The 15,530-nt window shown below is 59.1% G+C and overlaps 1 protein-coding gene across 4 annotated transcripts in view; it reads right to left on the minus strand.

Annotated features, from left to right (window-relative positions):
• The window catches only part of FOXP4 (forkhead box P4), a 66,974-nt gene that overhangs the window by 24,294 nt on the left and 27,150 nt on the right, over positions 1-15,530 (minus strand). For 3 of the 4 annotated variants that reach the window (XM_075521920.1, XM_075521922.1, XM_075521921.1), the window contains exons 3-4: positions 10,016-10,105; positions 1,396-1,518 (exon numbers count right to left, since the gene is read on the minus strand). In XM_075521920.1, coding sequence (XP_075378035.1) covers positions 1,396-1,518; positions 10,016-10,105 — 213 coding nt within the window. The remainder of the gene's footprint in view (positions 1-1,395; positions 1,519-10,015; positions 10,106-15,530) is intronic. The other variant, XM_075521924.1, reaches the window with a different exon arrangement.

The following is a 15,530-nucleotide window of genomic DNA, read 5'->3' on the forward strand; positions in this document are numbered from 1 at the left end:
GGAAGGGGCTGGGAGCAGCGACGGACCCTGCTCTGGCTGGTGCAACCCTGTGAGTGCCAGGGGCCAAGACCTGCATCCCCCTTCACGGGCACCACGGGAAAGCGCAGACAACCCGGCTCCTCACAGCACCCTGGTCACAACAGAGGGTTTTGCTGGGCCAGTAACATAGAGAAAAACACCCTAGCCCCGCGATGAGCCACCGAAGAGGGTTCCCAGTCTGCAGAAGGCAGCACCGGGACCTGCCGGCGTTGACGCCAGCTCTCGCCCCGGCCCCTAAATAAACTGTCGGTGATGGATTTGCTGCGTGCAGGAGGGGCAGGAGGCACGGGGAGGTCAGCGAGACCCGGCGGCCCCCTCCCACCCGGCCCGTACCCCCACACAGGGGCGACGGCAGCGGCTCAGGAATGCCCCTTTGGCTGCCGGGAAGCCTTTATCAGCTCGGGGCTGACAGCGCTGACAGCAGCAACTTTGCTTTTTTTGTCGGCGAACAGGTTTGGAAAGCCTGGGTGTTTACCCAAAAGCCAATCAAAGCCAGGTCTCTGCAACATGGTCGAGCGCGGCTGCGGGAACATTGGGTCAGGGGTGAGAGGTGTGATGTTTGGTTTTCTTCTGGTGGAGAATGCGAGCTATTCCGGCCTGGGTTGTTTAATTTGCAGTCAAACGTGTTTCTTTATCCGGCTCCAAAGAGGCTTGGAGAAGGACCCACCCAGGGTAGTGTTTACCCTTTGTTCTTTCCCTGGGGCCAACCTTGAATGCTTATCAGCCTGTTTGGAGTAAACAGGTACTGGAGGCAGGAGAAAGGGTGTGGAGGATGCTTGTGGGATCTCTCCTTCTCTCCCTCCAGCCAGCGGGAGGTGTTTACCCAAGCAGACCTGTTTTGTTTTGGAGTTACGGTTTGTTTTTTTTCATCTCCTCCTTTTTCTTCCCTCCCTGTTCGTTTTACATTTGACGGAACGCTCCGGAAAAGCCGAGCGGGGCCATAAGAAACAAACCCACACGCTCAGGTCTGGGGCTGGACCCCGGCATCTGCCCCAAAGCCCAGGCGGTGGCCGTGGGGACTCTGGTTGGGGTCTGTCGAGCCAGGAGCATCCATCCTGACCCCAGCTCGCCCCAAGAGCTGGGCAGCCCCAAAGCAGTCCTCGTGCAGGAGCTTTCCGGGCTTTGAGACCCTGACTCAGGGCAGCAGCATCCGGCTTTGCCAGCACCGTTAGTACCTGCAGCTCTTTTCATCCCTTGGTGCTGGGAATCCCCAAAGAAATATGAGGGGAACGCAGAAGCCCAAGGAGGGAAGGACCCATCTGCCTGCCCCCAACAAGCTCCAGCGTTCACAAGCACCGGTGGGAAATCACTTGGCCGGATCCGGCCGACGCACGGCCAGCCCGGGACCAGCGTTACCTGTTGCAGCATTATCGCCTGCTGCTGCTGCAGGAGGGCCTGGAGCTGGGGCGGCGAGAGGATCTGCTGCATTTGCTGCGGCGTGATCATCTGCGGGGACATCATGGCCACGGACACGGGGACCTGCGGAGAGGAAGGACATGTCACCACTCCCAATGCCAACCCTGGAAACCCCCCCCCCCCCCCAAATGCCAAGAGCCTGCGAGCACCTCCCACCCCCCAGGCTCTCCCGGGGCATCCTCCGTGCCCCCCATCCCTGCGTCACCTTCAGGTGAAGCCCTGGCCACCAGCCTGTCCTGGCATGCCGAGGCCACCGCTGGGGACATGGCAATGGCAGGGAGATGCCCCACAGTGCAGCTGGCACCGGGGCGAAGCTTCCTAAACCACGAGCTCCCCCCACCCCGAGGGCAGGATGCTCTCTGCCCACAGGGTCTTCTTTAAGTGCAATTTAGCTGGGGGAATTAGGCATCGAGAGGAGCCAGCAGCTCATGGGCAGCCAGCTCCAAACCACAGCTCCCTCCCCTCCTGCGAGCACGGGAAAGGTGCCGGGCACCACTCCTTCCCTTGGGGTCCCGGAGGATGCAGGGAGGAGGGAAACACCAAGGGAAGTGGGGAAGATACCGATCACCCAAATAACTTTGCAAAGCAGAGCAGGGAGGAAGAGGTTACCAGGTTTTCCATAGACACATCAAAGCTTTACCTCCAGTTGACACCGGTAACTCACGTAATTACCATGCCAAGTGGAGGGAGGACTAAGAAAACCTGCCAACCCCTGCCTTTGGTTATCATAACACTGGTCCACACCCCCGCGGCAAAGCGCTGGAGAAGGTGTCGGTGATGGATCCCAGCCCCGCCGATCCTGCTCAGGTGGAGCAACGCCGCCTTCCCGACCACGGCCATCAAGAGCTGCCTTGTCCCAGCCCTCCGCTGATCCCACCAGCCCAAAGCCCTTCCCAAGGCTCTGGGCAGGGTTATGGCTCTGCTGTAACTTAATAACCCTTCCCGGATGCTCCCTTTTCCTAGGAAAGCAGATGACCACTGCTGGTCAGGAGCAGGAGAGCCGGTGAGCCACCAGCAGCCTCGGGCTCTTTGAGGGGACCACGGGAGGAGGCAACTCCTCGGTGCGCGGGACATGGCAGAGCCCGAGCCAGGCTTCTGGTGCAAGCCAAGGACCCAATTTGATCCAGAGTAGACGACCCGTCATCCCCTCACTCACGGGTCTTGGGATCTCACAGACTGAGGGACGGAGAAACAAAGCAACCGGCATCAGATCACCAGCAAAGTTGAAACGAGAGCCTGGTACGCGCCAGCCCCTCCTGCCCAGGACCCCAAGCGATGCCCAGGTCTGGACCTGCTGCCCACCCTGGGGGCTGCCTCCCTCCTCCAGCCACCCCAACAGGGCGCGGAGCGGGGATGGAACCCCGGGGGTGACCCTGTGCAGTCCCTCCCGTCCACGGCGGGCGCCCGGCCGGGCTGGAGCACGCTGACCTTCAAGGGAGATTGCAAAGGCTTATCTGTTTACTCAGGCATTTTGCTGGAGGGAGGCGTCGCAAGCGGGCCGAGTTTCATTTGTCGCCGGCGATCCCCCCCCGGCTGCCTTCGTGTCAGAGCTATTGATTAATTGCCGCATGTTCACACCCAAGGGCTGCTGCCGGGCCGCCTTCGACTGCACCGGCTGGGCTGGCGGCGGAGGGCTCAGGAGGATGCAAGAGCATCCCAGCAAAGAGCTGGCAAAGCCCTGCGAAGGCTCCGGTACCCGCCGCCGCCCGACGGAGAGCCAGGAGGAGCCCAAGCACTCCCTGCGGCACCAGCGCCGGTGAAGAGCTGCCGTTTCGGCAGTCAGGTGCTCGCAGACAGCTGTGCAAAGCCCTCGGCGAACATCTGGGAAGGAGGGAAGCTCGCGAGGACGGCAAGACGAGAGCAAGCGGGGTGCGCGTCCGCTCGCTGGGAGCTAAGCATCCTGCTAATTTCCCTTCGCCAATTCATCAGCTGGCAACGTGCTCGGAATGAGAGCCCCTAATTAATTGCTCATCCACATCCCCCATCCGGGCGGCCTCCCCGCCCCCACCGCCGCCGCGCGGCCTCTCGTACACGTTTGCTGGCATTTTCAAATCGGAGGCATCCTAATTACCGGAGAGTTATAACACCTTCCATTTCTCGCCCAGCGGACTGACACCCTGTCAAGAGCAAAGAGAATTGCCAGAGGTTTTGACAACACTAATTGCCCCTATAATCTAAAAACACAAAGGAGAGGCGATTAGTCGAGAGGGCCCCAGCTCTCGATCCGACACGAGGTTTTCACAATGTTACAAGAAAACAAAAGCGACGCTTTTTAGAGTTTGATGGCTGCTAACAAAAGCAGAATTATATTTTCATACAACCTTTGTCTGCATTAAATGGCTTTTTCTTCCGCGCTCAGATGCGGAGCTGACACGGGGAAATGGCGGTGGCTTTGCGAGGGGGTGAGGTGTGAACGGGGCGAACCGGTGCCGGCTCTTGCGAGGGGCGTCCAGGCTTTGCTGTCTCCCCAAGCCCCGACGGATGCCAAAGCCGCACGAAGAACTTCCCCCCAGCGTGAAAAACATCTCCCTCACGGCTAAGGTTTCCAGGGAGGGCAGGAACTTTCTTTAGTAAAAGGGGAAATTCCCATATACAGCAAGTTTTGCTCCCGCTGCGGCCATTCATCAAGCACGCCGGGTGCCGGGGAGGCTGCAGCGCTGCTGCCGGCAGCTGGCTCGACCCCGGCGCAGGGCAGCAAACCACAGTGCCGCGGTTCTCCACCCCGGGCTCCGGTGACAGCCCCAGCTGCCTCTCTCGGGGACGGTGACAGCTGCCGCCCCGGCAAAACGAGATGGGGATGGAAACGTCTGCCCCCAGCCCGGCCGAGAGCCCTGCGGGGGCACCCGCCGGCAGCTGATCCGCTACCGGTGAGGGGGACGGCACGGCGCAGCCCCCCGGCACGCCGAGGGGCGCGGCTCAGCCCCTTCACCCGCAGCCACGGCACTCGGTGACCGTCGGTGCGCACGCTTCCCTGGGGCGGGGGACGAGGCCGGGCTGGCATCCCCGGATAACAGAGGGGCTTTGGGCGACGGTCACCTCAAAAGCTCAGCTCCAGGCAGTCAACAACACAAGCGAGAGCCAAAGGGCGCCGAGCAGAGCGGCACGGGGGGGTACGAGGGGTTAGCTGCGCCTGGCTAACCGGGCTTTGCTGCCTCCTCTCCATCCCCTCCACCCAGCAGCAAACTCCTTCCCCCGGCACCAGATCAGCCGGGACCGTCCTCGCACGCACGCGGCGGTCGCACCGCACCCAGCAAATCCCTCGGGAAGCAGGGCCCAGCGGCCGGCCCCGCAGCAGCGGCTGGTCCCCGGCCGGCGCATCACGAGCTGGCATCTGCCAGACACCGAGTCAGGAAGGGTTTGACTCACTCCTTGGCTGGCTGCCACTCCGCAAAACTGCTTACTAACAGCTCCGGCTGCCTCCCAGAAAGCCCCAGCGCTGCGGCTCCGACCGACGAGTGGGATCTCGAGGGAGTGATTTTCCAGGCGGTCCCGGTTGTAATCCCTCCGTGCCAGAGGACGGGGCGGACGCGGATCATCAGGCAGCGGGTGGAAAACGAGACGGGTATTACAGGGGAAACTCGGCGCTCAGTGTAAGCGCGGAGCAACTCTGCCAAAGCCAGCTGAGCGAAACAGGATTTGGCTGGGTGTAACGCAGCAGGATGGGGGAGAGATGCTTTTATTTAAATTTTTCTTAGATTTTTTTTTTTTTTTTTTTTTTTTTTACGGGAAGCAGATTGCAACTCCCAGCCACGAGGCAGAGCGGGGAAAGCCATGGCCCGACGGCCGGTCTTGGCTCTCGGCGCTGCGGGGCTGCCATCAGAGGGACGGCCGCCCTCCTGACCCCCGAGACAGCTGGCTTGGCACAGCGTGGGAGCCGGGACATCCCCCATCAGCCCGGGCTGTATGAGCAAGCCCGCGGTTTGCTCAGCCTCAAAGCATCCCTGCACCGACCTCCACCTCCCAGCCGCGCCGTCACCCATGCCGGGAGGCTGCCGCAGGAGCCGGGTCCCCGGGGAGCCGGGAGCAGCACGCTGCCACCGCTACGGGAAGGAGCATCTCCAGGTCCACACCTAAAACCACACATCCAAGCTCCCTCGCCAGGGCAGGCCCAGCCCAGACCTCATCCCCCCGCGATCCCCACTGACCCGGGGGGGTTCTGGGGCTGCCGGGATGAGCAAACCTCTCCCTGCGGCGGGCGCGCGCCAGCTACCTGGGGTGTTCGATGCTTCCCGCAGAGCCCAAGGCGCTGCACCTCCTTGTCTCTGATCTAATCTCGGTTTTTAATTCCCAATTAGAATCAACAGCAAACATGTTTGCACTGTTTTTCTTTTTTTTAAACGCCCTTTTCAATTCCAAAACCAACAGAAACAAACCGAGGAGGTCGGTGAGGGAGGCTGGGAGCCGGGAACAGAAGGGGGGAAACAACCACCACCAAGAGCGGCTTTGGGTCTGCTGTTTTTAGGGGCAGGGGATGAGCAAATACCCCCAGAGCACCCGCTTCTCGCTGCTGCAGCTGGAGGAGAGCAAACCTTTCGCTTCGAGTCCAGCCAAAGCACGCAGGCACATCCGCACGTTCCCTCCTGCGCTCCCCGGGTGAGCTCCGAGATTTGCCTGGCTCAGACCGTCTGCAAGAGCTTCAAACGCCCGGGGCCAGGCAGCGATGCCACTCGCATCGGCGTAACCCCAGCCATGCTTTACATACCCTGATGGGTGGCACAGGGCCACCCAAACACTGCTCTACCCCCTCTCCGCTCGCACCACGCCGTGTCTGGACCTTACCAAGATAGGACAGAGACGACGGACCAAAATCTACCCGGGGTCAGAGGAGAAACCAAACCCAGATCTGCAAGGGAGCTCCAGCTCCACGTGCCAGGCTGGGTTTTGAGGCCGTGGGGTTATTTTATCGATAAAATAGCTTGGAACAGCCTTAGCACCAAAGGAGTAATCGCCCCGGGTGGCGGTGCCAGGAGGAAGGCAGCAGCACGGGGTGAGCAGGCGAGCGGGCACCGGCATAGCTGCGTGGAGGACAACCAGCCTCTGATGTTCAGCTGCACGCAAAGAAAAGGAGGAATCAATCCCCTGCGTGTTCAACCCAACGTGCATCCTCGTTAGCGCAGCGAGCCCCGCCGGGGAGGCCCTAATCGTGCATAATTGGGCTGCGAGTCACTAAAAGTTGAAAGGGAGCTGGCTGGGGGATGCTTGCGGCAGAGGAGACGGCGTGCTGGAGCGCTCGCTGCCTGCCAGCCCCTTCCTCGGCACGGCCCTGCTGCGGCTTGGGGTGAGCCGCTGCCCCCGAGCATCGCCTGGGCGGGATCCCCGGGGGGGCCGCGTCTCCTCCATGGGCACAGGGTGCTGGCACGGCTCGTCACGCCGATGAAATCCGCAGGGATTGAAGTGACTCCTTTACTCTCCCGTTAATCCAAAACGCCGTTGCTGCCGTCACGGCGGTGGGGACGGCGGAGCGGGATGGCGGCGGTGGTGGGGGCTACGGGCTGGCAGCGTCGGGGGCTCCGGGAAGGAGGAGGGGGAGCGGCGGGGGAGAGCGGGGACGGACGGCGGTGCTGCAAGTTCAAATGGAAAAATCTAGCGCCGCGCGAGCCGAGACGGACGGGCTGCTGTATTTTTTCCTGGAGAGGGAACGCAGAAGGGCTGGTATTGATCTGTCTTCATTACCCATTTCACTCAAGTTTCAAATCAACAAAATACACTTTTCCGCTCCGCTGCCCTCCCCACCGCAGCAGACAAAAGAAAAGCAATTTCCCGCAGTTTGCTCCAAACTCCTCTCCCCTTCCCTCAGCGCCCTTCAGCCCCTCTCCCATTTCAGAGGCTTTTTAACCTCAGCAAGTTGCTCCCACCAGAGGCTGGGAGACCCCCGGCTCCAAGGGCTGAGCTGGGGAAGGGACCCCAAAAAGGGCACCCTGTGATTCAGCGGTGCCTCCGAGCCAGAAATACCCCGGCACCGAAAACACGGGGTGCTCCCTTCCCAAACACGCTCCAGCACCTCGCACCGTGGGCTTTACCGGATACCGGCAGCATCTCCCCACGCCAGCAGGATCCCGGGGGGGATCCGCTGCTCCCGACCAGCCTCGTGCAGGAGAGGAGCACCCTGCAGACCATCTGCAGCAAAAATCCTCAAATGCAACATTTTGTCAGCATCCGCCAAGTTGCTAATAGTTTTAAAGTTGCAAAGAAATAAAACCATTTTAAGATGTTTCAGGGTGGGTTTTTTTGGCTTTTTTTTTTTTTTTTTTTTTTAGATGCAGCTGTAATTCCGAGTGGCAGCTGTGAGGCTCTCCACGCACAGCTACACCTCCAGGCATCTGGGGGGAGAGAGGGTTCATACTCCCCAAAAAAAAAAAAAGCCCCGAGATCCCTATCGAGCTGAGCAGCTCCCTGTTTGTTTTTAAGAGCACGCCGTCTTAAGACGTCACGCTGTCTTAATATTCCCGCTGGCTTGGTGCCCCATAAACGCCCCGTCCCCATCAGCAAGGTGGCAGGGAGCTGCTCGCTGCAAACGCAAGCGCACGGTGTCGGCAAGCGCAGGGAACTCGCAGCGCTCCCGGGTGCTGGGGCTCCTGCTCTCTCTGCCGAGACCGGGACCTTCCTGCTCGCTTCACCTGGGACGCGGGGCTGGGAGCCGGCCGGCGGAGAGCCCAAGGGAGGCCGCTGAAACAGCTTCTCCCCAAAATACCCAGGCGACGTGGAAATCCAGTCCCCAGCCGCGGGGGGCTGCGGTGCGGCTGCATCTCTGCACCGAGGGCACCCCGGGTCCCAAACACCACGATGAACCCCCCGGGCCTGCTGCGCTCCCCCTGTCCCTCCCCAGCCAGGGGCTGCTGCACTGGGACCCAGCCTTCCTCCTCCTCCTCCTCCTCCTCCAGCCGTCCTGGCCAGTCTCATCCACACCACTCTGCCGTTAGATAAACTTCCTTTCAAAGGCGTCTGCTTAATCCTCTATCTCCCCTCGGTCAGATCCCGCTCCAGCTGCTGGCCGGGCCAGCGGGGCGGGGGGGGAGGAAGAGGCCGGTCGCTGCTGAGTTATGAGCTATTTCTGACTCACGTCTACAACTTTCACAAGTCCTTTTGCAACACAAAAAGGGAGGAGGGGAGAGGAAGGCAGATCCAGTTCACTCCAGCAAAGCCGCTGGCCAGATGGGCAGGGAGAGGAGGCGAGAGAAAGCAGCAGAGAAGGGGGGAACGGGATGTTAAGCAAGCGGCAAGCGAGCGAAGCGCACATGCATCGCAGCCGGGGGAAGCGGCGTAGGGAGCAGCAAGGGATGGGCAGCAGCCGAAGCGCAGGCAGGAGAAGCGCGGGCAGGGACGCGCACCCACGGAGGGGAGCGAGGCGCCGGTTACCGGAATCTGACTTCACCCTTGCTGCCTTTGTCCTTCGCAGACATTTTCCATGCAGTGACTGCATTTCCTTCCTGCGAGCACCGCTGGAAAAAGCCGCCTGTTTGTGCCGCAGAAGCCCTGACTAATTCCCGCTGCTCGTACCCGGCTGCCGCTTCCCAACCTGGTGGGGCAACCGGGGGGGCTCCGGGCTCCCCCGGCCCCTGCGAGCCCACCCCGGTACGGGCAGCACCGGGACGGCACTCGCTGCCAGCTGAGGTTCAGCCGTGCCCTGGCTCGCCGAGCCGGGAGAGGAGCCGGCAATCGCCCGTCCCAGCCCCGGCTCTCGCCGCCCACCCGCCACCGCGTCGGCTCAGCCTAGCATAGGCAGGACCTCCAGCTCTGAGAGTGCTTGTGCTAATTACTTTCCTTTGTTAATTAAACCCACGTGGCTCTAATAAGGTAACCTGCTGTTCTCCGATAAATTTAATTAGCCTGAAGGGAGAGCCCCTCCACACAGCTATTTAAATTGTCACTTTCCATCGCTTGGGCTTTGCTTCTTTCTGCCTCCCCCGCTCTCCGGGTTCGCACCCCTCTTCTGCCCCTTGCCTTTGGCAGAGCAGGGGAGCAAAGGGAAGGTCCCCCCTCCCCCACGGGAGCAGGATGCCACCCAAGGGTGCTGCGCCCACCCAGAGCCCCATTTTCCTGCCAGTGCCACAAAACCCCACCCCAGGTGGGCCTTCATCCCATCCCAGCAGCTCTCCCGCACCGGAGGACCAGCCCTGGCTCCAGCCCCAAAGGACTGTCCCTTATCTGGCCCCTGCGCCCCGCTCACAGCACCCAGCGTCAATCCTGGGGTGCCCCAACCCTGGGAAACGTCGCACCTCCCTATCCGAAATGCTGTCCCAAGGTATGGTGGCACACGGTGACCTTCTCTCCCCGACCCTTACCCTGCCTGGAGCCAGCCCTTCCCTCCCATTGCCCTTTCCCACCACATCAGCACACAATGGGGACCACCCCACCCACCCCCCCCCCAAAAAAAAACCCCAACAAATTTCTGGAGGTTTACAGGGGATTTAACCCGTTGTGGGCTCCTGGGGTGCTTTGGTCATCCCGAAGACGGAGGCAACGTGTTTGCACGTGCACTCTCCCACAGCATCAGTCTGCGGCTGAGCCCTTCCCGAAGAGGGGGTGATGGGGGGGGGACGCACACGTCCTTGGGGCTCACCTGCACCGCCGGCTGCTTGCCCTCATTGCTGCTGGGGGAGCTCAGCCCCGTGGCCTGCTGCAGCAGGAACTGGCGTGCCACCTGGAGAGCCTGCAAAAGAGACACAGCAGGGTGGGCAGGAGGAAGGGTGCCCTCTTCCTCCTCCTTCCTCCGGGCATGCTCCCTCTCCAGCTCCCCGGAGCAGCATCCAGACACGGGGCTGGCCAGACTGGTTCTCCGCGGCTTTGATTCACGGCGTGCGAGCAACGCACGAGGAGGGCAGCGCTCCCCGACACTCCCTCCTGCCCCACCAGTATGACCAGTACATCCCATTACAGACCACCACTCTCCCTACCCCCCGGAGCCACAGAGGGCCACGGGGACTTGGGGACAATCCTATCCTCTTCCAAAAACCCCCGCCCCGTCTTCAGCAAGTCACCAGGTCCAGCATCTTCGTGCCTCTGGCAGGTTTTCACATGGGTCGTAGCCCCCAGCCCCGGCACAGGCGTCCCCTGGCCAGGCACAACCGGCACCCGACCGAAGGGCCGGTGGAGGGGCCGGCTCCCGGCTGCTTTACGGCACCCTTGCATGGAGCCACCACTACACGTTCCTGCTGCAGCTGACATCCCTTGTGTCTAAAGCTACCATGTATATTTAATTCTACATCTGATTGTCACGCCGGAGCACCAAAAAGTCCCAGTCACCGCCCAGATTTGGGTCAGGCCAAGTGCAGGATTACACCCTGAATTAATAACGTACGAACGTGCCCGCACGGAGTTTATGGTGATGCAGGAGGAGTTTAGCAACTCACACAAGTGACCAAGATGAAACCTCCTTATTTTTATGGGTGTTTGCCTAGAAAGAGTTATGGGTTTCCTTAACTTGTTTGCAGGGATGGAGGTGTCTCGCTGGGAAGTTGCACAACAGGCAAAAGAGGGAGAAACCAAGATAAATCGATAAAAAACACTTGTGGAAACACACGCAGGCACAAGCAAATGTGAGCGAGCCACGCACAGCAGTGTCGGCAGCCAAAGAAAGTAGGTGAAATTAAGGAAAATCCTGCAAAGAGACAAGGAGGAGAGAGGAGCAAGCGTGAGCCGGCAGAAGAGCCGGCTGGTCACAGGCGAGCATGGCCAAGGGCGAGCACCGGTGTGTGTGCAAGCCGAGAAAAGGAGCTTCATTCAGGAGCTGAGAGCCAGGAGAGAGAATAAAGCCCTAACAAAAACAACCCTGCGGTACCCGGCTGCTGCTCCCAGGCCCGCTTCCTCGTACACTCCTTATTTTTGCTTTTAAAGATTTTTTTTTTTCTCTTTTTTTTTTTTTCCTTGGGTACATTTCTGAACAACCAAGTCATTGTAGCCCTGCCTGCAGGACAGGTTTGCATTAGGGCCCGGTGCGGGGTCAGAGCCCGGCTCGGCGGTGCCGCCAGCGGCACGCGGGTTCCCCCGGTTGTCATCACCCCGGCCGTAAATCACTGCCCTGGCTTCCAGGAGGCGGCCGCGCGCCCCGAGAAAGGGCCGCTTGTTAATTCTCCGCATTTCCAGCTATAAAGAAGAAAGCCCCCAGCCCGCGCGCCGCCTCTCCAGCCCTCCCTGCCAAATCCGCTTGCAAACCAGAGTGGCATCGCCCACGGTGTGGATGCACCTTCACACACCGCTCCAGTCCACTCGCTATTTATTTAACTTCTGCGAACCAAGGAGCACCCGTAGCACCCTTAAACAATTGCTCAATGGAGCATCCATGGAGATTCGTTACCTGCATTTTTTTTTTTTAAGGTCCCGTTTCGTGCTCCTCTCTGCGGGGGTTCCTCGGGAGGAGCGTACGGGACAGATTTAGAGCAAAGGATGTCCGAGCTGTGCCACCACTGTTTCTTCTGTGAATAAAGCCTTCCGACCCGCTCCGTCCACGTGGACAGGCGTTAGAAGTGCATTTGCAAAATGAGAGGTAATTTTAAAGTTGCTGCCGAAGCCAGAGGCTGCGTGCAGAGGGTTTAGCAGACGCAGCCTTGCCTATTTTATTTACAAAAATATCATTTCCTAGCAAGGGACCCCAACCCAACAGCTGTGCCCCAGACGCAGCACACGACACCCTCTGCCCTGCCCGGCTGTGTTTGTCACCGTGCGCGTGTCCTGAGAAAGCCAAAAGCCCAGGAGTTTCAAAAGCCTCTGGGATCCTGCGTTACCCTCCCACGACAAAGTGCTGGGGCTGCACCCAGGGTGCACCCAGGAGCGGACAGAGCCCGGCGTGGGTGCACCCAGAGCTGCCCCATGCCCACCGCCTCTTCCTCAGCACCCCGGCCGGCTGCTGGGGATGCTCAAAAACTGCATGACCACTAACTTGCCAACTCACTTTACCCAAACGGCTAAAAAATAAAATCCTTGAGGACAAACGTGGCAATTTGCTGTTGGGAATCACTGATGGTATGAACCCGTGGTCCAAGCGCCAGAGCCGACGCAGCCCCAGCGCAAGGCACGCTTCTCTGCGGGCATGTTATTTCCCTGTTATTAACAGTAATAGATGTGCATCGGTAATGTGAACACAAAAACCATGTGACAGTTATGACAGCTCAAGGTCTGATATTTTAATTACTTTTTGAAATGAAAACAGTAATTCCAGTTAAAAGCCAAGGGTGGAGGAATTCAATCGACGGCTGCTCAGCACCAGCGTGCAGCAGAGCCAGCAGGTCCAAGGCACCCACCCGAGGACGGGTGCCGGATCACTGGCTGCGTCCCGTGTGTGCACACCAGCTGCCCGAGCTTTATCTATTTTTCCACATGTCCGTTTGACAGAGGTTTGCATGGATTTGGTTTCTCCATCTGCACCACGTGAAATTCCTCCGGTGTTTGTAAGGACCACCTCACAGAGGTGACCTGGTGAGGCAGGTCCCTGCCCCAGCCCAACAATAACCAGTGCAGCAAGTTTGGAAAATACCGCAAAGAGGGAAAAACCAGAAGAGCCATAATGCCAGCACCCAGGCAAAGCCCTGGGCAGGACTTCTCCCAGAATCTCTCTTTCTAAACCCAAAAACTGGCTGGCCCGCGGGTGCCACCGAGTCCCCAGCGCCTGGCTGGCTCAGCCCCGCCGCTGGCCGCCCACCCCGCACCGCCTCAGGGGGGAATTTAATTCACTCCCCGCTGGCTCTCTCACTTTGTTGTGCTCTGAAGCACGAAATTACAAGATTTACAGGAAAAAAAATGACATGGCCTTACAATTGCACACAGGGGCCTCTCCGCCAGCGCCCCGGAGCTGCCCCCTCCCTCCCTCCCTCCCTCCCCACCACCCGGCAGCGATTTCCACTTAAGCCTAAGCAGCTCAGCCTGCAAACGAAGGATGCTCCGGCTGGCAGCTCCCAGGTCTGCAAACCTGTTGCACGGCTGCCCAAGGCAGGTGGAGCCCCGAGAATTGAATTTTGGGATGCAGAGCCCCACGTTATCCGCATTTGTTACCCTCACCCCATAGGGCAGGAAGACCAGCCCAGGCGCTGGGGGGATAAAGCCCTTCCATAGGGATGAGCAAGGAAGGTGCCACCCACAACCTCTCCTTAGGGCTGAGGAGACATGAAAGCAGAAGGAAGAAAGTCTCCCCCGTAGGAGTGGATGGGCTTTCACCTCCTGGCTCCGTGAACCGGAGAAAAAAAGATTTTTTTTTTTTAAAAATTGTATCCTGCTGCACTGTGTTATTCAAGAGTCATTAGCACGTTACCCGTAATTAGGAACGAATGGGTTGTGTCAAATTCATCATGCTCTTGGATGGCTCCCTTTGATCAGCAAATTATCCCATAAAAAAGTTTGTAATGTCTCAGACACTTACGTCAAGAGCTGAGGCTGTTTGGCTTTGCCCTCCCCAAGAGCAGCAGCAGCAACACGTTCCAGGGCTGAGGAAGAGGATGGTGACCCGGACTTTGCTGGGGGTGGCCCACAACTACCTCAGCCTGCGCGGGGGCACGTAACACACCAGGCTTTTGCAGGGAGAGATGCTGGAAGGTGCGTGCTGGGACGGGGAGGGGGGCAATAAACAAATCGTGCCCGGGATTAATCCCAGGCGTGGCGAAGGCTCTGGCCAGGCAGCACACGCCCTGCCAGGACCAGCTCCGAGCCGCTCCCGCGGCAGCAGAGGTTGCTCTGCCACGGAAGGGGGCTCTCGGGGTGCCCAGCCCGCGGGGATGCTCGCCTCTCCCCCGAGACACCGAATCCCTCCAGTTCGCTGGATAAACCAAAGCTGGATCCTCACCCCGACTCCAGGCAAAAGCACCCCGTCCTCCAGCGGGGAAGCAGCCCGCCATCCCGGCTTCCGCCCGACGTACCCGGGGATTGTCATTAATTCTTCCCCCAAAGGCTCGTGCTGCTGCCAGCGGCACTCCACACCTCCACCCCGGTACGTCACGGAGGTGTCCCGGGTCGGCAGGAGGGCCGGCTTTTGGCCGCCTTCCCCACGGCAAACGCCACAAACTTCCCTTTCTCCCACGGGGAACACCAGGTCCCGTCTGGCCCCAGCGATGGAAGAGCCCCGGGAGAGGCGACGGCGGCTCCCGCCCCATTTAGGATGGCCGACTCGCACTTCAGCCCCTACGTTAACCCCTCATCCCTGCCTGGCCGCCTTTTTCCCCACGAAACCCGCCCGAGCTGAGCCTCTCCGAGGCCTCCCGCTGCCTGGTCAAATCGGGAAGAAATAGGTCAAGAGGTTCAAAAAAGTTTGGCGAGGACGGAGACGTCCATGGGTCTTTCTAAAAGCGTAAGCCTGGGCCTCCCGAAAATCAAACGGTGCAATGGAAAATCCTAGCCAGGGTATTTTTAAACTACCTTATTCTACCAGGTATTTCATTTTACAAGGGTGTACTTTTTAATTACGCCCAGCGGTGCCCGGCCGCTCCAGCTGCCGGAGCCAAAAGCAGCGCGCCGGCTGCCTGCCGCTGTTCACCCGGCCCACGATGGGAACCGCTGCCCAAAAATAGCTGAGGGATTTTCCACCTGGATGGGATCAAAGCTTTGCATGGGGTTTTAACCGCCAATGAGTGAAAAGCCACCTTAAAAATGATATTAAACCAAGAATTTTGCAAGGAAGGGGGCAGAAAGAGGATCTATAAAGAGAGTCTGTATCTTCTCTTTTCCCTCCGTTCCTTTTGGAGGGTAGAAAGGGGTTGGGAAGGGATGAAAAAATGTTAAAAAAAAAAAAAAAAAAAAGAAAAAGATTTTTTACACTAACCTCATAAAAATGACATCGTCACATTCCAGAATTAGAGCTATTAAAACAACACACACATGGATATTTTTAGATGGATATTAATGGTAAATGATGCCATATTGAGAAGCACTTCCACCCAGCCCAGCCCCGGTCTTGCTTAACCAGAACCAAATGGCTCAAAGAGATCAAAATTAACCAAAATGACACAATTCTTCACAGGGGGAAAAAAAAAAAAAAGGCCTTTTTACAACCGGCTCTGTGCCTCTCTCTCGGCCCCAGCTGTTCTCCCTTTCGCTGCACACACTAATGCTTCTGGACTTTATTCCTCCACTCTTGACTCCTCAATCCTCGCAGG

Source organism: Mycteria americana, chromosome 20, assembly GCF_035582795.1.
Source record: "Mycteria americana isolate JAX WOST 10 ecotype Jacksonville Zoo and Gardens chromosome 20, USCA_MyAme_1.0, whole genome shotgun sequence".
Lineage (NCBI taxonomy): Eukaryota > Metazoa > Chordata > Aves > Ciconiiformes > Ciconiidae > Mycteria > Mycteria americana.